The sequence below is a fragment of the Rattus norvegicus genome, chromosome 17 (assembly GCF_021556685.1).
Source record: "Rattus norvegicus strain SHRSP/BbbUtx chromosome 17, alternate assembly SHRSP_T2T, whole genome shotgun sequence".
Classification (NCBI taxonomy): Eukaryota; Metazoa; Chordata; class Mammalia; order Rodentia; family Muridae; genus Rattus; species Rattus norvegicus.
In genome coordinates this window covers 30913414-30940390 of record NC_141550.1, presented here as the reverse complement: position 1 = coordinate 30940390, position 26977 = coordinate 30913414, and the positions used below count along the sequence as shown (strand labels likewise).

Sequence of the window (26977 nt, the reverse complement as noted above, 5' to 3'; positions counted from 1 at the left end):
CTGTATCTCAAAGAACAAAGACAAAAATAAAAATAGTGACTAGACACAGAAGAATGTTCTGACAGGGGAAAACATTGCTACTAAACCTAAAGAACTGAGAAGAATCCCAGGACACACTGGTAGAAAGAGAAAACAAAATCTGTGAGTGGGCCTGACATGATGTGTATACTGATGTACACAAACAAGTGACAATAAAAAAAAAAAACACGTATACGTAGCATTTTTTTTTACATACTAGAATAACTGTTTAGCAGGGATAGGGGTTGGCTCAGTGTCAGAGGAGATCCTGATGAGCATGCTCAGGGCTCTGTAGTTAAATCTCAGCATTAAAAACAAACAAAATAGAGTAAGTCTATGCTCACCTTCTGTCTTTTTGGCTACCCAGGTGTTGATGTGCTGTCGGGACTGCTCTGGAGCACCCTTGAAGTCCAGCTCTTCTATCTCTGCCACGTACAACTTATGGCAGGCATCTTTAAAAGACTGAGACACAGCAACATAACTATAGAGCCATGAAAGGGATTAGCACCAACAGCCTTGTTCCCAATGCACAAAAACAGAAAATCAGACATACAGATGTTATTTGCAAACAAATGTAGGAAAAAAGTATAAAATCCAGCATTCCTGTTTCATACTTTCTTTAACCTTAGTTTATGAAAGAGGTAAAATGTTGGTTGGTATGAGAATCACTAAAAGACAAGATGAACAGCTGGATCTCTGAGGTAGTAGCTGAAGCTCATACTGCTGATAAACTAAGAGCCAGCACAACAGTAGCCTAAGTGTTAACTCTGCAACAGCTATGACATCTGTGTGCTATGCACAGACTGAATCTTCTCTCATAGTTTACGATGTTCAAAATACTACAAATTTCACCAATCAAAATAATGTTACCTATAGTTAAAGAACACTAGGGAAGTAGATATGGAAGTTATAAAACTGTGTATATACTTTTAATTCATTTTAATTCATGATATATAATTGGACCATGGTCACCACATCTGGCAGCTCAGTGGCATACAGGTAAGCAATTCACAAACACACAGCTCATGTTATGGTGCTAGGCAGTGACTCATTGCAGTAGTGAAGGATCCGACTGGCCTGAACAGCACTTTACACCAACATGGTATCCAGTACAAGACCAAAAAAAAATCCAATGCTCATACACTCTATGAAATGGCAATGACATTCATGACTATCGCATTCTGCTATGTTGCAAGAGAAAACCAAACACAGTATTAAAGCGATGAAAATCCACTTATGTCAGTGGTATATGTGGAAGAAGTTCTCAACATTTCTATGAAATAGCTTATCTCATGATGACTTGCTAAATTCCTCTTTGAGAGAACTGTTTTTATTTTTCATTTGTGTCTTTATATGTGTGAGGCAGATGTACAATTAATGTGAGTGTGTGCCTGTGTTGAAGGTGTACATGTATGTGTGGATAAGCATATATGATGGCTAGAAGGTAAATTCAGCTTAACATCTCTGAGTACTTAGTACATGACACTTACTGCTAGGATTTCAAAACTGTCTTCTATAAAGACACTGTTGGCTTTTCTGAGCATGCACCTTGTGTCAGTCTTGTTCACTTTGGTGAGAAGTGACAGGAAGTGCTGATGGACATCTCCTCCACCAGTGCTGTTACATTTATCCAAAGACATTGCCTGAAATCAACACACTAAAAACATTACTTCATCAGGCCAAGCTGTAGGAAAAATTCAAAACTAAACTAATCCTCAAAATTTTACAGATGTCTAATACCACTTAAACACCCTCTTAGTTAGTGATGAAAGTGCCTTGTAGGTTCCCTGTCTAGGATCCTCCATGTGCCCTGTCTGCCATGTTCTGAGAAGAAATGGCCTTTAACAAACACACTTCTTCAAATTTACAAATGATTCCCTGGCTTCAAGCATGGCTACCAAACAGACCTTCTGGCACTCAAGTGTAGCTGGCTTCTGACCTTAAGCCATGCTGTCTGTTCCCTGCTCTTGGATCTGGGCTGGCTCCAGCATGTTGTGACCACCAGAATTTAGAAGAGTGACTCAGTACCAGGCCTAGACTTTAAAAGGCCTGGAAGCTTCCACTATGTACTCTTGCTTTCAACTATACTGGAGAAAGGAAATAAAAGCCACATGGAAAATACTGGAATATATAAGCTGTCATACAAACCTACTTGAAAGAGCAGCATGAACACAGCCAACCTTGAACATGCTAAGTACACCTAAGACAGACCTTAGATTCACCTCCTTAGACATCCTAATCCTAAAAAGAGTACAGAATTTATTTCAGACATGCCTCTAGGAAACAGATAAACTGCCTATCAGAACATTTGATATTTGGTAACTACAAAACAGAGGGAAAAATGGGCCAAAATGGTAAATGTTCACCTAATACCCAATTCCTCAGAATATAACTGTATCTAGAGCTAAAATATTGTATTGACAATGAAGTTTACAGGAAGCCATTAAGTGAGTTAAACCCAAACTGTATCACTGTAAGCACACACACACACACAGAGAGAGAGAGAGAGAGAGAGAGAGAGAGAGAGAGAGAGAGAGAGAGAGAGAGAGAGAGAGTTGGGTAGATAGATAGATAGATAGATAGATAGATAGATAGATAGATAGATAGATAGATAGATAGATAGACAGACAGACAGACAGATACATAGACACATAGATACATAGATACATAGATACATAGATAGATAGTTTAAATTGAATGCAAACATCTAGGCCCCAACTCTCTCCAGTAACAATGCAGGTTAATGAAGAAACAAACACATTTTCTGGTTTAAAAAAGGATGCTACTATGAGCTACCCAAGCCTGCCTGAGATTGTCATGGATTAGGAAAAAATGGCTTCAAACAGAAGTAGGAATGAATTAAAGATCCATAACCTTGGGTAAAAGAGAATGGACAATATGCTTGGCTGTAAATCTGAATTGCTACAGTTCAAAGAATACAATGTTTCCTTTCCCTGATGTACTAAATGCATTCCCCCAATTTGGTACATTGTCATCTGACACTACTTCCTCAGATTATGACTGTATCTGGAGTAAGTTAAGATTTTAGAGGGACAGTGAAAATGTAAAAAGTCATAAAGTGAGCCATCCCTATAAGAAAAACTGATCATATCATAGATATCCAGGAGATGGAGAATTAGGATTTTAAAACCTACTTTTAATAAGGGTTCTCAAATATTTCAACACGATTTCTAGTTCACTGTCCAAAGGGGGAAAGGATGGTAAATCGGACAAAGGAATGTGGACCAGGGCAATTTCAATCTGTTTGTCAGGATACCAGCAGTATAGTTTATTAGTCTCTAGATACTAAAGCAGACTCAGAGGCATGATACAGCAGAAATAGCTATGCTACCATAGAACCTGCATGAGTCAGCAGGAGTGAGCAGAACCAGACACGGTCCTGGGAGAAGTTCTCTGTAATCCATCTCTCAAAAGAGTGAAGCTCAACAAAGACTCTCTCCAAATATATCTTGTCCTCCCAAGGGTCTTGCCTCAAAAAATACACCACATGAGCCTACTTCAACAAGATAGCACTTGAGTTTGAAATGCAGGACAAACCAAAAACACCTACTTTGAGGAGAGACAAAAATGCTATTTACTATTCATATGAAAATCAGCTTTCCAACTGCTGGAATTTTAATATTCAGTCAATAGAACTATAAGAATACACTACGTGTTAATTAACCCAGCTAAACCATAGTGTCTGTTACACAGCCATAGCTAGCACTTCAGGAAGTATGCACTGTACTTATATCCACATTATTCTGAGGAAGATGGTCTCTTAGGTTCACATTGCTCTGAAGATATAGCAGAAAACTCAACCAAAAATACCAAAGGTTCTATCCCTGTTCTTCCAGAGTAAACTGAATCCATTTGGGAATGACCTTCAAGATCCTAGAAACACAACTTACCTGTTGGAGGGCGAACAGCTAGGGCCAGACCACAGAAAATGAAGTTCATAGGGTCTTGGGGCCATTCCTTTGGTATTTTTGCACCAAATTAATCCTCATATATACAGTCAACACCAGTGTATCTGGATATTTTAGCTAGGGTTTCAAAAGGGATAATACATCTTGCCTATACCTCTATGGTTACACCCCTTTTTCATCTGCAAGAGCATTTTAGAATATGGAGGACCAGCTCAACTGACAGTCCCCTGTATTTATCTGCTTTACAATAGTGTTGGTTACCTGACATATCTGGCTTGCAGTGGTTCCACTTGCTCCCATTAAGATCATAGACAGAGCTGAAGATATGCTCGGGGGTGAGAAAAATACATTTTTTGAGATGTCTTCACCCAATACTTTAAAAAGCTTTATGGCAAAGTTACCATTTGCTTTCAGGAGAGGATCCATAATGGTGAGTCTAGAATGAAGGATTACAATATACATCATAAAAACACAGTCAAATGTATAGGCCGAATCTTCAATCTCACCAACATTGTCATGCTCTGACTTGGTGAAGAAGGGTAGATATGGCATGGAAAGTAAAGATCACATGCACAAAGTGTATATCCTTATATATATATATAGCAAATCCGGCCTCACATAAGCTACATAGTAAGATGCTGTCTTAAAGAAAATAAGCCAATGAAAATAAGGACCTTATATGCATGGTCAATTTTTTACTCCAATAGCATATTGTCTAAGATCTCCTGGTTTCTGTCAGGATGGCATTAAGGAAGTACAAAATTTGACTACTTGCAGAAGAGATTACGTATTGCTGCTGGTTAAAAATACAAGTGTTTGGTTGAGGAATGGCTCAGTGGGTAATGTGTATGTCACTCAAGTGTGAATATCTTGGCTTTGACCCTCAGAAACAGTAAAGCTCAAGAAAGAGGTACATAGTAGTGATCCCAGTCATGGACAAAGGAGGTGGAATAAAAAACCAATGAACAAAAAGACAGCTGCTGGCCTTCATAAATACCTCAAAGGATAGAGTAACAGCCATGTACATATAAGGCATATAAGAATTGACAAAGTGGCACATTGTTGATATACCAAGGGAGGTCCTGGAGGTGGAGGCAGGAGAGTCTCTGGAGGCTCATGGATGAGCCCATACCCTGGAAAAGGTAGCGGCAACAAGGAGAACTTACCTCAAAGAAACTGACAGGGACCAACACCTGATGTTGCCTGGAAGAAAACAGCTGCCTTCTCTCTCTCTCTCTCTCTCTCTCTCTCTCTCTCTCTCTCTCTCTCTCTCTCTCTCTCTCTCTCTCCCTCCCTCCCTCCCTCCCTCCCTCCCTCCTTCTTCATTCCCCCTACCCCCTCTCATTCTGCATTTCTCATTTATCATTGGTAAAACTCTTGGACCAAGGTCTTCCAGGACTTGCTTTCTGTCTTAGCTCCTTTCAACGTTGCTATGAAAAATGCATGAAAAAAGTAACTCCACTGAAAACTAGTATAATTTGGCTTGTGGCTCCCTATGGCAAAGATGTCAGGGAGGTAGCACCTGGAGGCAGCATCTCAATCGGCATCCACAGTGAGAAATAAGATCAGGAAATGGTGCTGTCCATTTGGGTGGATATTCCCAAATCAACTAACCTGATTAAAATAATAATCCATCCATGAGGAATTATAAAATATGACTCATAGTGCACCTAGATCAAAATTTCCTAGGTGATTCTAAATTCTGTCAATCTATAGATAACTCTACCACTCCAAACTTCTGTGCCCAATCACAAACAAAGAATAATATTTGGGTTGGAATTAGTAGAAAGCCTACTGGTTGTAAGGGGCTGACTGAGAGCATTAGCTAAGCTGTAGGGAATAGGTCTTTTGTCCCATCTGGTCTCCTTTTGTCAGAACATTTCTCAGCACACAGCCTTCAGGTTTACAGAGACTACATGTTCCAAACCAGAATCAGCAAGCTTTGAAATAAAGGTGTGGGTCTTACATGTAACCCTTCTACCTCTGTCTGCCATTGTTGACAGGGACAGGTGGAGTGGAAGTGTATCACTTAGCTCTGTTCTACTTCTTTGTACTTTTACAAATCTGAGTTAGTTGTAATTAACTTTAAGGGATGCTCTATAACAGGGATTGTGGACCATGCCTTCAGTCTTAGGAAGCAAGAGGCACAGGCAGGCAGACCTCAGAGTTGAAGGCCAGCTTCATCTACAGAACAGCAAAGACTACACAGAAAAACCCTGTCTTGAAAAACAAAACAAACATACAAAATGTGCTTTGATTTGGAATTGGTATGACACAATATTAAATGTGGTCATTCCTGGATACCTAAATCACACCAGTCGGTCTATGAAATGCAGCAATGTTCAAGTGCTCAATTCAGTTTCATGATTTTAAATCATCTCTAGATGACCTACTATTCTTAATAGAATATAATTGCCAGATACATGAGCATGTACACAACACTGCTTGGACAGGAAAAAAGGAAAAAATATGTACATTTGAGTTAGAGACTCATTATACCAAACAAGCTAGTGTCGAATTAGCATCCCTTCTAATATCTGCATGAGTGTTTCTGTGAATTGCATATCTAAAATCAGAAGAAAGAAATCAATACCATATAGATAATAATGGGAGAAAAGCCAGATTTGGGGTTATACACCTGTAATTCCAGCACCTGGAAGGCTGAGGCATGCAGAGTTCAAGGCCAACCTGGTCAACAAAATGAGTTGCAGGACAGCCTGGAAACCCTGTTAAGAGAAAGAGACAGAGACAGAGAGAAGGAGAAGGGGGGGAAGCGGAGGAGGAGGGGGGGAGGGGGAGGAGGGGAAAGGAGAAAGAACTATTTCCAACTTTATCCCATCTCCTAAGTGATTGGGTGTTGCCTCTTTAAAGGGAAGAATGTTACAGTAGACTTGAACAAAGTTCTTTGTTGAGGCCAAATCAAAAATGCCATTTCCTTCTGTTCAAGAGAAATAACTCTAGCTCTAGACTGGGGGCAGCTAACATTCCAAGATACTCAATAGAGTTGATCACCTGGATAAGAGACTATCCACGTGGGGGAGGTGGATACAGGAAATGTCCAGATAAGTGCATGGGGGGATAATTATCCACTTAAGAAGATGATGCACTTTTACTTTCCAAAAAGCTGCTGTGAGGAACTGGTTGCTCTCCCCATCTTTCTGAGTCAAGACACAGAAAAGCATAACTGTGCAGTCTTCTTCCTTTTGTCGCTTTCTTTCAGTTTCTCTCCAAGGCCTGGGTAAGCCTACCATGCTTCTATACTGCTTTCCTTTTTGCCATGTGGCAGCTTGCTAAACCTCCATCACTAACTCAACCCACAGGAATTTCTCTTCCTCTATTCTACCTCAAAGCTCCCAAAAGCTGTTCTGTGGCTTTTCTTTCAAACTCTAATAAAACTTTGTTCAAATTTTTACTGTGTCTATTTTTGGTGAAACAAAAGGAGTTTAAGGAATCTAGGAACACATAAAAAAGAACCCAAATTTTCCTAGAATCAGATGGTTCTCCATGTAGGGCTCCCTAAAATTTCCAGTAACCCTGACACCATGGGAATGATAACTTTACATACTTTTAACTCTCAAAACATATTTAACAAAAAAGGAAGTTGAAGACTTTTATTTAGGGGCATATCACGTGCTCAGCACAACAAAGCTCTAGGTCCCTCAACATAATAAGGAGAAAGCAAGGAAAAAATGTAACTCACTGGACAATTTCATCTGAAACAGAAAGGAGGATAGAAACTTTCTTCGAATCCCAGAAGGCTAGCCTGAGAGACTCTAGATCCTTTAACATTTCACCTGATGTTATTTTAATAGAAAGCATGCCAAAATCATCAGGAGAGCTCCTTGTGAGTATCTGTCTTCTCACATTGAGGGTCTCCATGTAGTTCTGGTTTGAACCTAACTTTCCAGTTTTGAAAGTCACAAACACCACAACACATTCTAGAGAGTCTCCAGAAAAGTAGGTCCAACACCATTGGCACTGACTTCCAGGCCACTCTGGCTCCAGCCCTTTGAGATCCCAAAGTCTGCCTCATTTGACAAGAGTCCAGGATCTCAATTCTGGGCAAGCAGAGTCCCATGTGTGTCCAAGAGCCACTGGCAGACTCCTTAGTGCAAAAGCCACTGCCTCAATTTGTGCTTTGTTCATGTCCCTGGCATCCAAGCAGGCAGCAGAACCACCACCTGGCTGGGAACAAACAGGCTTCACCCCTAGGATCCAAACACATAACAGCACCAACAACTGGCCTGAACCAAAAGGGAACTAACTCCCTAGAGGAGTCGAGTGACACTGGGACACTCTGATAGCTCAGGTAAGACAGCTCAGCTCTTGTCCTGCAACACAGGAGCCACCCCCTGCACAGAAACCAGTGTCAAAGCCAACCCACAGAAAAGCATACCCAGGACCATAGGTTCACCTGAAGATGGTGAGAAGTGCAGATGTGTGAAGGCACTAACTGCACCCAGGGCCTTAAATACTGGTAGGACAGAGAGGTAGGAGGAATCTGGAGCCCTGGGCTCTAGCCTATTAGGTTAGGAAAGACAGAGGTCAGGACCTGTTGAGATGTACCCAGTAATACATCTTTTGCCTCCTGGCAATTAGGCAACTGATTTTTCTGGTCCAAGACACCTTCTCTAACCACAACAGGGAGAGGATCAAACCCAGGCTGAAGTCTATGGTTTGTTCCCTACAGATACCTAGGATGTGGTCTCAGCAGCCTGTTTACTCTGCTTTTGTCAAGCCTGAATAACAGACAGCCTAAGCAACATCAGAAGTGTGCCAGCACTTACTGGGCATAATCGGACAAAGAACAATGGAAATTTGATTGTTTGTCTAGTAAGTACAGTTGAGTAAATAAAAGGAAAGGAATAAAGGAAGCAAGAAAGGAAGAAAGAAAGAAAAATAAGAAAGGAAGGGAGGAAAAATGAAAAAAGAAGAAAAAAGGAAGGAAAGAAGAAAGAAAAGAAAGAATGAAAAGAAGGAAAGAAGGGAGGGAGGAAGAGAGGAAAGGAGGGAGGGAGAGAGAAAGGGAGGGAGGGTGGGAGGAAGGAAGGGAGGGAGGGAGGAAGAAATGTATGTGTTCCATGTCTTCACTTTTTCTGGGCCAATATAATTAGCCACAGAAAAATGCGCTTAGTTTAAAAAGAAAAAAAAAAAAAACACAGTCTAAAGAAAAAAAGAAAAAAAGAGAGACATTTCTGACTCCAGAGGGAAACACCTAATGCCATCTGGGACACTGCTGCATGGAGGCTCCTGGAAAAGGCAGCGCAGGTCCTCCTGGTTGCCGCCCTCACAGAGAGCTAAAAAGCAACACCCACAAGCAAACTTGAGCCTCGGGACCACAGGTAAGACCAACTTTTCTGCTCCAAGCAACCTGACTGGTGGCCTCAGGACACACAGAAGCAAAATTCCCCTGGGACTGGACACTTCCGGTTTTTAGCTGGATTCCCAACCTCACTGATTGCCGCCCACACCTCACTGCTCCCAAACACCTTGGGGGAGAGAACTCACCACCCCGACAGGTGGGGACTCCTGAGACTGCAGAGCAGAAGAGACCACCAATACTGCCAACGCCTGCCCACATCTCTGGCCCAAGAGGAAACTGTATATGGCCTCTGGGAACCGGAAGATAGGGGCACTAGAGCTACAGGTCCCCTGTGCCCCAGACACCTCTGGAACCTGAAGTGACCGACCAGATAAACAGTTCTCTGCAACCAAATCCCATGGGAGGGAGAGCTAAACCTTCAGAAAGGCAGACACGCCTGGGAAGCCAGAAGGGACTACACTCTGCCCACATTTCTGACTCCAGAGGAAAACACCAAATGCCATCTGGGACACTGGTGCATGGGGGTTCCCAGAAAAGGCGGCACAGGTCCTCCTGGTTGCTGCCCTCACAGAGTGCTCATAAGCAACACCCCATGAGCAAACATGAGCCTCGGGACCACAGGTAAGACCAACTTTTCTGCTCCAAGTGACCTGCCTGGTAAACTCAGGACACAGGCCCAAAGAAACAGGTGAAGACCTGTAGACAGGAAAAACTACACACCTAAGAGCAGAACACTCTGTTCCCATAACTGGCTGAAAGAAAACAGGAAAACAGGTCTACAGCACTCCTGACACACAGGCCTATAGGACAGTTTAGCCACTGTCAGAAATAGCAGAACAAACTAACACTAGAGATAATCTGATGGCGAGAGGCAAGCACAGGAATCCAAGCAACAGAAACCAAGACTACATGGCATCATCAGAGCCCAATTCTCCCACCAAAGCAAACACGGAATATCCAAACACACCAGAAAAGCAAGATCTAGGCTTCATCCCAGGCATGCAGGGATGGTTTAATATACGGAAAACCATCAACGTGATCCATTATATAAACAAACTGAAAGAACAAAACCACATGATCATTTCATTAGATGCTGAGAAAGCATTTGACAAAATTCTACACCCCTTCATGATAAAAGTCCTGGAAAGAATAGGAATTCAAGGCCCATACCTAAACATAGTAAAAGCCATATACAGCAAACCAGTTGCTAACATTAAACTAAATGGAGAGAAACTTGAAGCAATCCCACTAAAATCAGGGACTAGACAAGGGTGCCCACTCTCTCCCTACTTATTCAATATAGTTCTTGAAGTTCTAGCCAGAGCAATCAGACAACAAAAGGAGGTCAAGGGGATACAGATCAGAAAAGAAGAAGTCAAAATATCACTATTTGCAGACGATATGATAGTTTATTTAAGTGATCCCAAAAGTTCCACCAGAGAACTACTAAAGCTGATAAACAACTTCAGCAAAGTGGCTGGGTATAAAATTAACTCAAATAAATCAGTAGCCTTCCTCTACACAAAAGAGAAACAAGCCGAGAAAGAAATTAGGGAAACGACAACTTCATAATAGACCCAAATAATATAAAGTACCTCGGTGTGACTTTAACCAAGGAAGTAAAAGATCTGTACAATAAGATCTAGATTTAAAATCATATTTGATCATGATGCTGGAGGACATCAAAAAAGACATAAAGAACTCCCTTAGAGAAATGCAAGAAAACATAAATAAACAAGTAGAAGCCTATAGACAGGAATCACAAAAATCCCTGAAAGAATTCCAGGAAAATACAATCAAACAGTTGAAGGAATTAAAAATGGAAATAGAAGCATTCAAGGAAAAACACAGGGAAACAACCCTGGATATAGAAAACCAAAGGAAGAGACAAGGAGCCATAGAACAAGCATCACCAACAGAATACAAGAGATAGAAAAGAGAATCTCAGGAGCAGACTATTCCATAGAAATCATCGACACAACTCTAAAAGATAAGGTAAAACGAAAAAAGCTACTGGTCCAAAACATACAGGAAATCCAGGACTCAATGAGAAGATCAAACCTAAGGATAATATGTATAGAAGAGAGTGAAGACTCCCAGCTTAAAGGACCAGTAAATATCTTCAACAAAATCATAGAAGAAAACTTCCCTAACGTAAAGAAAGAGATGCCCATAAGCATACAAGAAGCCTACAGAACTCCAAATAGATTGGACCAGAAAAGAAACTCCTCCTGTCACATAATAGTGAAAACACAAAATGCACAAGATAAAGAAAGAATATTAAAAGCAGTAAGGGAAAAAGGTCAAGTAACATATAAAGGCAGACCTATCAGAACAACATCACACTTTTCGCCAGAAACTATAAAAGCAAGAAGATCCTAGACAGATGTCATACAGACCCTAAGAGAACACAAATGCCAGCCCAGGTTACTGTATCCTGAAAATCTCTCAATTAACATAGAAGGAGAAACCAAGATATTCCATGAAAAAACCAAATTTACACAATATCTTTCTACAAATCCAGCACTACAAAGGATAATAAATGGTAATGCCCAAAATAAGGAGGCAAGCTACACCCTAGAAAAAGCAAGAAACTAATCGTCTTGGCAACAAAACAAAGAGAAGAAAAGCACACAAACATAACCTCACATCCAAATATGAATATAACAGGAAGCAATAATCACTATTCCTTAATATCTCTCAACATCAATGCTCTCAACTCCCCAATAAAAAGACATAGTTTAAAAAACTGGATAAACAATGAGGACCCTGCATTCTGCTGCCTACAGGAAACACACCTCAGAGACAAAGACAGACACTACATCAGAGTGAAAGGCTGGAAATCAACTTTCCAAGCAAATGGTCTGAAGAAGCAATCTGGAGTAGCCATTCTAATATCGAATAAAATCAATTTTCAACTAAAATTCATCAAAAAAGATAAGGAAGAACACTTCATATTCATCAAAGGAAAAATCCACCAATCCTAAATATCTATGCCCCAAATACAAGGGCACCTACATACGTAAAAGAAACCTTACTAAAGCTCAAAACACACATTGCACCTCACACAATAATAGTAGGAGATTTCAACACCCCAATCTCATCTATGGACAGGTCATGGAAACAGAAATTAAACAGAGACATAGACAGACTAAGAGAAGTCATGAACCAAATGGACTTAACAGATATTTATAGAACATTCTATCATAAAGCAAAAGAATATACATTCTTCTCACCACCTCATGGTACTTTCTCCAAAATTGACCACACAATTGGTCATAAAGCAGGCCTCAACAGATACAGAGAGATAGAAATGATCCCATGCATCCTATAAGACCACCACGGGCTAAAGCTGGTCTTCAATAACAATAAGGGAAGAACACCCACATATACATGGAAGTTGAACAATGCTCTACTCAATGATAACCTGGTCAAGGAAGAAATAAAGAAAGAAATGAAAGACTTCTTAGAATGTAATGAAAATGAAGGTACAACATACCCAAACTTACGAGACACAATGAAAGCTGTGCTAAGAGGAAAACTCATAGCTCTGAGTGCCTGCAGAAAGAAACAGGAGAGAGCATATATCAGCAGCTTGACAGCACACCTAAAAGCTCTAGAACAAAAAGAAGCAAATACACCCAGGAGGAGTAGAAGGCAGGAAATAATCAAACTCAGAGCTGAAATCAACCAAGTAGAAACAAAAAGGACCATAGAATCAACAGAACCAAAAGTTGGTTCTTTGAGGAAATCAACAAGATAGATAAACCCTTAGCCAGACTACGAAGAGGAGTCCAAATTAAGAAAATCAGAAATGAAAAGGGAGACATAACTACAGATTCAGAGGAAATTCAAAAAATCATCAGATCCTACTGCAAAAGCCTATATTCAACAAAACTTGAAAATCTTCACAAAATGGACAATTTCCTAGACAGATACCAGGTACCGAAGTAAATCAGGAAGAGATAAACCATTTAAACAACCCCATAACTCCCAACGAAATAGAAGCAGTCATTAAAGATCTCCCAACCAAAAAGAGACCAGGTCCAGACGGGTTTAGTGCAGAATTCTATCAGACCATCATAGAAGACCTCATAACAATACTATCCAAACTATTCCACAAAATTGAAACAGATGGAGCACTACCAAATACCTTCTATGAAGCCACAATTACTCTTATACCTAAACCACACAAAGACCCAACAAAGAAAGAGAACTTCAGACCAATTTCCCTTATGAATATCGACGCAAAAATACTCAATAAAATTCTGGTAAACAGAATCCAAGAGCACATCAAAACAATCATCCACCATGATCAAGTAGGCTTCATCCCAGGCATGCAGGAATGGTTTAATATGCGGAAAACCATCAACATAATCCATTATATAAACCACATGATGCTAAAATAACAAAACCACATGATCATTTCATTAGATGCTGAGAAAGCATTTGACAAAATTCTACACCCCTTCATGATAAAAGTCCTGGAAAGAATAGGAATTCAAGGCCCATACCTAAACATAGCAAAAGCCATATACAGCAAACCAGTCGCTAACATTAAACTAAATGGAGAGAAACTTGAAGCAATCCCACTAAAATCAGGGACTAGACAAGGCTGCCCACTCTCTCCCTACTTATTCAATATAGTTCTTGAAGTTCTAGCCAGAGCAATCAGACAACAAAAGGAGATCAAGGAGATACAGATTGGAAAAGAAGACGTCAAAATATCACTATTTGCAGATGATATAATAGTATATTTAAGTGATCCCAAAAGTTCCACCAGAGAATTACTAAAGCTGATAAACAACTTCAGCAAAGTGGCTGGGTATAAAATTAACTCAAATAAATCAGTAGCTTTCTTCTACACAAAAGAGAAACAAGCCAAGAAAGAAATTAGGGAAACGACACCCTTCATAATAGACCCAAATAATATAAAGTACCTTGGTGTGACTTCAACCAAGCAAGTAAAAGATTTGTACAATAAGAACTTCAAGACTCTGAAGAAAGAAATTGAAGAAGACCTCAGAAGATGGAAAGATCTCCCATGCTCATGGATTGGCAGGATTAATATAGTAAAAATGGCCATTTTACCAAAAGCGATCTACAGATTCAATGCAATCCCCATCAAAATACCAATCCAGTTCTTCAAAGAGTTAGACAGAACAATTTGCAAATTCATCTGGAATTACAAAAAACCCAGGATAGCTAAAACTATCCTCCACAATAAAAGGACTTCAGGGGGAATCACTATCCCTGAACTCAAGCAGTATTACAGAGCAATAGTGATAAAAAACTGCATGGTATTGGTACAGAGACAGACAGATAGACCAATGGAATAGAATTGAAGACCCAGAAATGAACCCACACACCTATGGTCACTTGATTTTTGACAAAGGAGCCAAAACCATCCAATGGAAAAAAAGATAGCATTTTCAGCAAATGGTGCTGGTTCAACTGGAGGTCAACATGTAGAAGAATGCAGATCGATCCATGCTTATCACCCTGTACAAAGCTTAAGTCCAAGTGGATCAAGGACCTCCACATCAAACCAGATACACTCAAACTAATAGAAGAAAGACTGGGGCAGCACCTGAAGGCTTACATATGCCTTCTGTAATGAGCAGCACCTACACTACTTCTTTCTTTCTCCTTTTAGTCTGAGATTGGGTCTCAGTACTAGGCCCAGGCTGCCCAATGGCTCCATCTGTGTCAGGCAAGCCTCAGGTGTGGAGAATCTAGTCTCCTGAATCATTGGGATGACAGGCCTGATTCTTCAACCTACTATTGATGAAAATACAGACTACAAGCTTGAGACACTTCCGGTATTGGATGGGTGAGTTGTCTTTGGGGGACTAATAACTCTGCCCTAAACATTGCTAGCATCACTATTTTCTGAACATCATTGTATGAGCAGCCAGGATGATTGAGTGATAGAGGCAGACTCTATTGTCTAGTTTTCACTGCTGCATTCCTCAAACCTTCCTTTCAAGCACACCGCCCCTCCTATTTTCCAGAGCCATGAGGTGGCCTCCTAACAACTACGACCTTCAAAAGGACAGACATTATTCCCAGCCCGCAACCTAAATACACAGCTTCATAGACAAAGACCTTTAAGATAATTACAATTTTCTTCTTAGGATAGTACAATGCAAAATCAGCAGGTTTAAATATTTTTATATGAATTAGCTAGAATTTAGAAAATGGTGCCAATTGCTTGCCAGATATGCTATAAAAGTTCCACTTGTTGCACAGACTTATTCTACTTACTGAAAGAGCCATCAGCACCTTGGAGACAGAAGGGGAAACATAGAGTCTCTGGCCTTAGTATAGATATGCTAGCAGATAAAATAGGATATGGTATGTACTAGACCAATGATGAATACAGGGCAAGAACAAGTAGAAGCACAAACATAAAGGTTTGAGCAGCCTTAAATATTTTGGAGGTTTCCTACACACGTGTTCCCTTTAAATATCTATTAGGAGGTTATACCCCATTTAGGTGATATAGTCACCACATAAAAGGCCCAAAACCTTTCAGATTTATAATTAGCTTATAAGCAATGGAACAGGGCAGAGATCAACCCTCTGTGCTATTATGTCGACTTTCCTGTGGTGATCTTGGAGAACTCACTTTCATGTTCTGCCTGGGCCACTTCTACTCCATCAGGCCATCTCTCATGACCCTGCATTCACATTCCACATCATCAAATGAAAATTTAATTCCTCTTCCTCTCTGCCTCTCCCTCTGGTTGCTACCTAGGACCATGAACCCCAGAACCTTCATTCTGCCACACTCTATTCTACCCAGCCCAATTGGTAGGCATCTTTATTAACCAATTATTGAGGGTGTTGGGGGTCAAGGTTTGCAGAGCATAATTTATTGCATGACAATCTCCTCATGGGGGGAACCCAATTAGGTGGACATTATTTACCATCAGAATACATTGCAGTAACAAACCAACCCCCTGCAAGCCTGCCTTTGGGAGTAAGGAACAAAAAGACTGTGAGAGTCTGTAGAACTAGGACTGAAAACTGAAGAGTAAGGAGGAAATGAGTAAATAGGACAGAAGAGGGAAAATCTCTTTGTGCAGACTGGGAAACAAGGAAGGGTGTTTATACCTCTGAAAACCTATAGCTCCTAATGTATCATTAAATGGGAATCAAAATACCTTAGCTACTGAACTCCGTTATATCAATAATATCATACCTGTGGGTTTACAGACTTCTGAGCATGTAGGATATCCTCAGATTTAAGATTGAAAAGCTTGCTTCACAGCAGGGTGGGACCACAGCAGGAGTAGGAACCAATATTGCTAGTTCTTCAGATAAAAAGCACTAACAGTAAGCAGAGAGGTGATTACAGGAGAGGACAGGCAGTGCCCTTAATCCCGACATTATGAAAGAACAGACAGAAACATTTCTGAAATTCAAGGACAGTCTGATCTAAATAGAGAGTTCCAAGCCAATCGTAGGTATATAGGGAGATCCTATCTAAATAAATAAACAAAATTCATAAAAATACAAAGGAAGATAGAGAGCAATGGGGTGTGTGGAATAGTAGGACACAGAAGGAGGAAGCAGCCATGTCAGAGATGCATGACCCAACAGAACTGCGACAACAAACAAGATGGGAAAACAGGAGTTAGAGGGATTTAAGGAAACAAGATTAGCATGATTTCTTCATTTACTTTATTCGTGTGTGTGTGTGTGTGAGAGAGAGAGAGAGAGAGAGAGAGAGAGAGAGAGAGACAGACAGACAGACAGACAGACAGACAGACAGACAGAGGAAGAGACAGAGACACAGAGACAGAGACACAGGTAGACAGGGACAGAGACAGAGGCAGAAAGGGGGGAGAAATATATGAAGGTATATGTCAGTCTACAAAGAGAAATTGGAAGTTAAATTTGTGAAAGTTATGTTAGTTCCACCTTTATGTGGCTTATAAGAAACAACCTCAAGTCAGTAGCTTGACTGGCAAGCATTTAGCCACGAAACCACAACACCAGGTCCTATTAAATTTTTTGCCCACTGTGGTGCTAGGGTCTCCCCTATGCTAGACAATGAGGCTATCACTGAGCGACATCCATGGACATTCCTTTGCTTTTTATTCTGAAGCAGTATCTCAGTAAGCATCCCAGGCTGCCCCTAAATTTTGTGTGTAGCCTAGGATAAAATCAAACTCCTTCAAATTCCCACATAGCTCTCATAACAAGTCTATGTCACTGGTTCCAGTGTGAATTGCAACTTTGATATGTAAAATCAACATGACTGTCAAATAGACACAGCTTAAATCATAGGTCTGACAAAGGTTTACCTAAGGAGAAGAATTCCCAGGAAACCCAGTATACAAAAATGAATAGAGAGAAAAGAGTTAGCAGCCAGTTGGAGAGGCCAAAAGGCCCTGAAAGGTTGAGAAAAGGTTTTATTAAGAACCAAAAATATCAGCTAATGCTAAAAACGGACCTGAGTGTTTTGGGGCCATGAAGAATCCCTGTAGAACAGAATTGAGTTACAAGAGTTGATACAGTGGATTTCAACTAGAGCCAGACAGTAATTTGGTTTGCCAGGAGAGTAAGGAGTCACAAGAGTGAGTCAATTTTACTGGGAGTGATGAATATCGGGGAAATGGGGACACATAATAAGACCCTATGACTAAGATAGAAGTACCAGGGTAAAGAACAAAGAAAGGCTGGTGTGTCCGGGCCCATGAACTCAAGAATTCAAGCTGGGCAGCCTGGGCAGTTGCTGGAGGCATAGGCAGGGCATTCAAGTACATTCAACAGAAGTGAAGTTAGAAAATCAGGTCTTCTCCCTGAGACAACTAGAGGATGATATTGGTGAGGACAGAGTGAGTTGAGTCACCAAGATGACCTCAAGAAAAAACAAGGAATGGCTGAGACAAGTGGAGAGATAGCAAGGTCAAAACAGTGAAGGCAAAGTGCATATGAAAATGACATGCTGCCTTTGTTATGCCCTATGCTTCATGAGCCTCATTGGCATTAACAGAGATGTGCCTCATTTTGGGAATACTTCAGGCCCTCATCAGAGGCCCACTCCTACAGAGTTTATTTTGTCAGGGAACAGGCACAGCATTCAGCATGGCAGGGAGTGCCTCAGCTAGAAAGGCATTCCACACCCAGGAGTCATAACCACCAGGCCTCATAGCTGAGCCTTGGGCAGAAGCACTTACACACCAATTGGCCAAGAAGACCAAGAAGCCTGGGCCACAGAATTCCCTGGATACTACTCTCCCTCAGTTTGAAGCAATGAGGCTGTGTTCACACAAACCTGGGCCAGAGCCTGGGGCACCTCAGGACTGGGGCCAGGTGACAAGGTTGGACATCAGAGGCTCAGGACAGCTATTCTCCAAATGGGAGAAGTCTGTAATACAAGGACAGTGACTAGGAATCAGGATAAGGGACTGAGTCTGCATCTGTGCAAGTATAATATCCTTGGTTAAATTAATCAAGCCCTGGTGCAGTGTGAGAGAGACGAAAAGGACTATGATTTTAGAAAAAATCAAGAGACAACTATCATACCCAGAGGAAAACAATGTGCTACTTTTAACCCAACAACTTATTTCTTATCTAACCCTTGCATAATGAAACATTACCCAATCATTCTGTTTCCATGAGAAGTACCTAACAGCACACAAAGCCAGGGCTCCTCACATCAGACCCTGTCAGTGGAACAAAATCTCACTGAGGCAGGTAGGAGGACAATCAGGCCCAAAAGGCTCAAAACCCAGGAGGAGCCATGGCCTGTGCTCAGGGAAAGGGAGGTTATTGTCCAAGCACCCCATATCAGGCAACTTGGATGCTGTTATTGACAGAGTCTGTAGCCCAGAAATTGAGGGCTCTAACCCCATCACATCTCACCTGCTGATGATCTTGATAATAATCAGATCGTTTCCAAAATCCTCTGGGTTCTGCCAAGGTATCACTTGCAGGCACAGACATAATAACTGGCTTTTGTCTACTCTATACTGGCAGAGATCTGTTAGCTTGCTTTCTGTTGTCTCTTCATTGGACTTGAGTCCTTCACTTAACCTTAGGATATTTTTATATACATTTATAAAAATGACTGCTCAGGGAATGAATCCCAGTGGGTAGAGTGTTTGTTTACATACCACAGATTCTGCGTTTCATCTCCAGCAAAGCATAAATCTGGATGGGATGCTTAGCTTTACTTTCTACGTTTATTCAATCTAGAATTAGCTGCAGGATCTCTCAATGAGATATTGACTACATTAGGTTGGCCTGTGGATATGTCTTTTGGGGGATGCCTCAATTAATTAATGGGAGTAAAAGAAGTTGCCTTCTTGAGACCAAGACATATGATAGCACATGTATAAAAATATTTACCAGATTAGAACTGGTAAGAGAAAGAGAAATAGGCAAGTCTCAAAAAATACCCGTATTGAGATGGAAGAGAAGCCCTTTTATATCAGAGGGGAAGTTTCTCAATCTTAATCTATGGTCTATTTCTGTGATATCATATATGGACAGAGGGAATGCCCATCTCATTATCCCTACTAGTAAGAAGTATATAGGAGTCATTAGAGGACCCCATGTTGCATCATGAGTTATGGGATCAAAATTACGACAAGTGAGGTTCTCAAGTTAAAGGAGAGGGGGCATGGTTCTTTCATTAGATGGTTTTCTTTCTATAATTTGCCATCACAGATCAGCCAGGTCAAGTCACTTACACAAGATCAAGGTCTTCTTACTACTGAGATTTCTTCAGAGCTAACAAGGGATACTGGGGGCCTAACTGGCAATGCATGTCTGTAATATTAGTGTAGGACCCTCAATAATGACATGTTTTTGTTGCATTTTAAAGCATGGAGGGATGGTTGTCACAGACAGCACTGTGGCACGGTTCCTGGGGTGTTAGGCAGAACTGAAGCTGATGCTAACAGATGATATTCCTAAAGTCATGCCGTCTGGAGCTTAATGACCTGTAATCTGGAGCATAGCAATCAAAGTAAAAGATTAAGGAAGGAAAGGAGATTTATGCCAGCATAGAGGCTGGATAGTGACCAGGAGAACCAGCACTTGTACCCTACCGGAGCTACCAGGATTGTATCAGGTCATAGAAATGCATTTTCAGTGAAATACTATTTGAAGCCTGCCTTTACAAATCAAACCTTAACCAACCCTGTAAGCAGGTGAACAATGAGCTCTGCAATCATTAATAACTATGTACACAACCTATATTCAACCTGCTCTGAATTAACCAACCTCTAAGACAGAGTAATAAATCTTACTCTACTTTGGATTTCCAAAGTAATTAACTTCTCCAATCTCAGATGAATGCAAAGCCTCAATTGCACCATGTTCCCTGCTTTTCCTTTGTGACCCATTTGTTCCCAGCTCAGAACAATATAAGTGTTGTATCATGTGGTGATAACATCTACTACTGGAAGCATCTAAGTATTGAAAACAACACCCTGTCCAAAAAATTTAAAAAATGAGAACAAGCCATAGGTAGAGATCTATTGTTAAGATAGGATTGCAGCTTTGTATGTTCAGAGTCACGGGGCCAAAATCTTATCTATTTGTAAGGCTCCTATCAAAAACTAATTAAGAAAAAATTTTCTTAATGCTTTTTATTACCATATTTTCTGTGTTGTTCAATAAATAGAGAACAGCTCAGCTCCATCTGTGCATATCTCTGTGCCCCACATGATGCCTGGTAACTACAGAGGTCAAAGGAGACATTGGACTCCCTGAGTCTCCCAAAAGGCCTGTCAGTACTCTTAACTATTAAACCTGTCAGCAGATCCAGGCTCTCTTACTGCTCTCTGAGGGAGGGGCTTTCAAAACAGAAATATTAGTCACTGATAGGAGACAGTGAAAAGTTGCAGAATATGCATCGACCACTGCCTCTTCTGATTTAAACTCACTTCTTAAGGGAGATACTATATCCTTAGAACTTTGATAGCTCGAGATTCACAGGCATTGTTTTGTGGTCTGAAAAGTAGTCTGGTCTGCAGTCTAATGTTACAGTAATAGACTTTGCTTCTGTATGTAAAGGAATGATTTCACATGAAAAAATATAGAGGAGATGGAAGGGACAATGAGTGTGGGGAGAGTCTAGCTTCTTCTGAGGTAGAATTGGACAGTTGCAGATTACTGTTGAGCTTCATGATGTAGAATAAGTTGTGTACCTGCTGATATCAGGCGCAGAAGCTTGTGTTTACACTAGTGCATCGAAAGTCTGTGGCCATAAAGTTCAAGCAGTGTTGTGGGATATATTCTTGGAGAACTTGATTGGCACACAGACTAAAATGGAGCCTGCCTTATAGATATTAGTCAATGTAGTTATTAAAGGAATACTTATAATAATAGGTTATATCATCCATGAAGAGTTTTAAAATCATTTTAGTTGGAGGGATTAAAAGCAAGGGAGATTGTGGGTAAATAGAGAAGTTGATGATAAAAGAGGCATCAATAAAAGAAATGCCAATAATATTTGAGGTTTTAGAGGACATTGTGGTGGAGGCACAGTAAGATAAGGTTTTAGTAGGATTGCTATAGATCTCATTGAGAATTATCCAATTGAATAGCATCATTTTAAAACACACGAAAGCTATATTCAGAGGAATGTAATAAATAGATGGACTATAAAAAACAATCAACAATGAGCGTGATTGTTGGGGGGAGGGCGGTAATGGGGGGAGGATGGGGAGGGGAACACCAATATAGAAGGGGAGGGGGATGTTGGCCCGGAAACCGGGAAAGGGAATAACAATCGAAATGTAAATAAGCAATACTCAAGTTAATAAAGATAAAAATAAAAATAAATCAAGCAGCCAAATGTAAATTGGCTTTGAAACCATAATATTTTGACTCTCCACACTTAGAGAATATCAATTCTTACCACACTAATGTATTTTGATGAGTCTCAACACATATAGTTTTAACACGTATAGTGTTAAAGCCTCAGCTTATTATCAAATTCGTGTCCTAGTACATCTAGGCTAGCATTTCTCAACCTGAGGATTTTGATTAATTTGGGGTTCAAATAACCATTTCACAGATGTCTATTAAGAATATGAGAAAATGGGGCTGGGGATTTAGCTCAGTGGTAGAGCGCTTACCTAGGAAGCGCAGGGCCCTGTGTTCGGTCCCCAGCTCCGAAAAAAAAAAGAACCAAAAAAAAAAAAAAAAGAATATGAGAAAATGCTCTGTACTCAAACCCCATGGGGGAGAGAGATGGAATCTCAGAAGTTCAGACAATCCTGAGAGCTCAAGGGAGAACACCACTTCTGCTCACATTCCTGGCCCAAGAGGAACCCGCCTAGAACCCTCTGGACACAGTAACCTAGGAGTAGTCTGGGATAGGACCCTTCTGGTCTCTGCTTGTGCCCAAAGCTGAAAGCCAGTCACTAGGAGTGTAGAAACATGTGAGAGCAGAGGTTAAACCACAACTTCTATGCCAAGGGACCTGCATGGAACCCTCAGGACACACAAACCCAAGGTCAGTCTGGGACAGGACCCTTCCAATTTCTGCCTGTGCCTGGAGTTGACCAATCCCACAGCTATCTGTACCCATATCCCACTGGAAGAAAACCAGTCTCGAGGAGTGCTGAGACATAGGCTCACAGGAGGGCTATGCCACTATCAGAGGAAGTAAGAACAACTAACACCAGAGACAACCAGATGACTACAGGCAAGTACAGAAACCTAACCAACAAAAATGAAGGCTACTTGGCTTCATCAGAGCCCAGTTCTACCACCAAATCAAATACTGGATATTCCAAAACACTGGAAAAGCAAGATTTGCATTTAATATCATATCTCATGATGAGGATAGAGGACTTGAGGTAGGACATAAATAAATCCCTTAAAGAAATGCAGGACATGCTTGTGCACATTTTGGATAACATGCTGTCATCTGTCAAGGGTCTAAGTTACCTCACTCAGACCTTGCTTCTGAGGACACCTATTTCTGGGACAGAAGACAGAGCTTGCTGGCACTGACATGGAAGCTTCATAACTCTGGCTAGGCTTCATAGTGCTAGAAGATGCTGTGCATGCTGCCAGAGAAAAACAACCATCCATCTTACCCAGCTGTGAATGATTTAAAGCTCATTAACAACTGGCCTGGTAGGATATGACCACTGGTACAATAATGGCATGAAGATCATGGGAGGAGGCTGTTGCCAAGACTCTCTCCAAACTGATTACAAGGCCCCATTGCTGATGATAGCATCAACACAGCTAACTAAACATGGGGATGTCAAGCTGGTGCCTATATAGAGCCTTTACTCCTATATACTAGCATCCTTGGTAGAGGAAGGTACTCTGCGTGCTTCCAAAACAGAAACAGAAATACCAAGCCAGCTACAACTGCCTGATCTACAATGATGCCGTGCCTTCAATGTATGTTAGGGAAATGGTGGCATATAGCTAGTGGGAGTAATCAACCAACATCTGGTTTCACTTAAGGTCCACTCCATGAGACGGAATCCATACCTGACACTGTATGAGTAACCAAGAACCTAGTTTTAGATACCCTATGGACATATGACCAAACCAATCACTACTGTTCTTAAAACAACGATGATGGTGGTGATAACGAAGATGACAACAACTACAATAAAACACATAGTAACAAAATTACTCCTGATGCCATTCTTTATACTCATTGATCAATTCCTCGCTCAGCTATCATCAGAGAATATTCATCCTGCAGTAAATTAGAACAAATACAGATACCCACACCCAGATATTATTCAGAGAGTGAAAGACTTTGGAAAACTCTACCCAAAACAGGTTTTCTCTATTAAATCCCTCTCCTTTAGGCTAAGGTAACCCAGTGGAAGAGAAGGCTGAAAGAATGTAGTAGCAAGAAGGTATGGAGAACACCAAGAAAACAAGATCAATAACCATATGAACTCATGGAGACTGAGGCAGCATGTACAGGGCTTACACAGGTCTGTACCAGGTCCTCTGAATATATACTATGGCTTCTAGTTTAGTGATTTTATGAGATTCCTGCGTGTGCAAATGAGTGAGTCTCTGTATCTTGTTTGCTTTTGGACTCTCTTCCTTCTGTTTGTCTTCTCCAATTCTGATGTGTTAGTCTTGTTTCATCCTATTTTATTATTTATTATTGTCTCATAGAAGCCTTTTTGTTTTTTTAATGAGAGACAGAAAGGGAGTGGTTCTGAATGGGAAAGGAAGTGGAGAGGAATTAGGAGGAGTAGAGGAAGGAAAAAGCATAATTGGTATATGTTATGTGAGAAAAATCAATTTTGAATAAAAGGAAAAATACTACCTATATAAATACATACATGCATGCAATAACATTTAGCTAAAAACAAGGCCATGAACTTGAAGGAGAGTGGGAATGGATATATGGGAAGGTTTGGAAGAATGAAAGGAAAGAGGGAAACATTCTGATTATATAGTGATCTCAAAATAAAATTTTAAAAATTTCTTGTTTTTTTAAAAAAGTAAAAGAAAGAAAAAGAAATGCAGGACTACACAGGTAAACAAGTAGAAGCCCTTAAAGAGGAAACATAAAAATCCCTTAAAGAATTCCAGGAAAACACAAACACACAGATGAAATAATTGAACAAAATCATCCAGGATCTACAAATAGAAATAGAAACAATAAAGAAATCACAAAGGGAGACAATCCTGGAGATAGTAAGGAGAGAGATCAGGACTCACAAACGCAAGCATCACCAGAGAATAAAGGAGATAGAAGAGAAATCTCACGGGCAGAAGATATGATAGAAAACATTAATACAACCATCAAAGAAAATATAAAACACAAAAAGCTCCTAACACAAAACATCCAGTAAATCCAGGACACAACGAGAAGATCAAACCTAAGGATAATACATATAGAAAAGAGAAAAGATTCCCAACTTAAACTTCCCTAACCTAAAGAAACACATGCCCATTAACATAAAAGAAGTCTACAGAATTCCAAGTAGATTGGACCAGAAAAGAAATTCCTCGCATCACATAATAGTCAAAACACCAAATGCACAAAACAAGGAAAGAATATTAAACGGAGTAAGGGGAAAAGGTCAAGTAACATATAAAAGTAGACAGATCAGAATTACACCAGACATCTCAAGAAAGACTAGGAAAAACAGAAGATCCTGGGCAAATGTCATACAGACCCTAAAAGAACACAAATACCAGTCCAGGTTACTATAACCAGAAAAATTCCCAATTAGCATAAACGGAGAAACAAAGATATTCCATGACAAAACCAAGTTTACAAATATCTTTCCACAAATTCAGCCCTAAAAAGATAATAGAAGGAAAATTCCAACACAAGGAGAGAAACTACACCCTAGAAAAAGCAAGAAAGTAATCATCTTGCAACAAACGCAGAAGAGAGCCACACAAACATAATTCCACCTCTAACAACAAAAATAACAGAAACAACAATCACTATTTTCAATATATCTTAAAATCAGTGGAATCTATTCCTCAGTAACAAGGCATACACTAACAGACTGGATATGTAAACAGGACCAGGATTTTGCTGCAAGCAGAAAACACACTTCAGTGACAAAACAGATATTACCTCAGGGTAAAAGACTGGAAAACAATTTTCCAAGCAAATGATCCAAATAAATAAGCTGGAATAGCCATCCAAATATCAAATAAAATTGACTTTCAACGAAAAGTTATCAAAAGAAATAAGGAAGGACACTTCGTATTCATCAAAAGAAAAATCCACCAAGATGAACTCTCAATCCTGAATAAATCTACTCCAAATACAAGGGCACCACATTCAAAACAGAAGCCTTACTAAAGCTCAAAACACACATTGTGACTCACACAATAATAGTGGGAGATTTCAACACCCCACTCTCATCAATGGACAGGTCATGGAAACAGAAATTAAACAGAGACATAGACAGACTAAGAGAAGTCATGAACCAAATGGACTTAACAGATATTTATAGAACATTCTATCATAAAGCAAAAGGAAATACATTCTTCTCAGCACCTCATGGTACTTTCTCCAAAATTGACCATATAATTGGTCATAAAACAGGCCTCAACAGATACAGAAAGATAGAAATAATCCCATGCATCCTATCAGACCACCACGGGCTAAAGCTGGTCTTCAATAACAAGAAGGGAAGAACGCCCACATATACATGGAAGTTGAACAATGCTCTACTCAATGATAACCTGGTCAAGGAAGAAATAAAGAAAGAAATTAAAGACTTCTTAGAATTTAATGAAAATGAAGGTACAACATACCCAAACTTATGGGACACAATGAAAGCTGTGCTAAGAGGAAAACTCATAGCACTGAGTGCCTGCAGAAAGAAACAGGAAAGAGCATATGTCACCAGCTTGACAGCACACCTAAAAGCTCTAGAACAAAAAGAAGCAAATACACCCAGAAGGAGTAGAAGGCAGGAAATAATCAAACTCACAGCTGAAATCAACCAAGTAGAAACAAAAAGGACCATAGAAAGAATCAACAGAACCAAAAGTTGGTTCTTTGAGAAAATCAACAAGATAGATAAACCATTAGCCAGACTAACGAGAGGACACAGAGAGTGTGTCCAAATTAACAAAATCAGAAATGAAAAGGGAGACATAACTACAGACTCAGAGGAAATTCAAAAAATCATCAGATCCTACTGCAAAAGCCTATATTCAACAAACCTTGAAAATCTGCAGGAAATGGACAATTTCCTAGACAGATACC

General features: G+C 40.3%; 1 protein-coding gene across 5 annotated transcripts in view; it reads right to left on the bottom strand.

Annotated features, from left to right (window-relative positions):
* Positions 1-26977, bottom strand: part of Serpinb6el1 (serine (or cysteine) peptidase inhibitor, clade B, member 6e like 1) — a 70257-nt gene that overhangs the window by 8708 nt on the left and 34572 nt on the right. The window contains exons 1-4 of one of the 5 annotated variants that reach the window (XM_087591835.1): positions 8362-8763; positions 4209-4383; positions 1509-1661; positions 363-480 (exon numbers count right to left, since the gene is read on the bottom strand). In XM_087591835.1, the coding sequence (XP_087447961.1) occupies positions 363-480; positions 1509-1661; positions 4209-4373 (436 nt within the window). In that variant the 5' untranslated portion in view covers positions 4374-4383; positions 8362-8763. Of the gene's footprint in view, positions 1-362; positions 481-1508; positions 1662-4208; positions 5157-8361; positions 8764-26977 lie in introns of those variants that run through there. The other 4 variants (XM_087591834.1, XM_087591833.1, XM_087591837.1 and 1 more) reach the window with 4 other exon arrangements.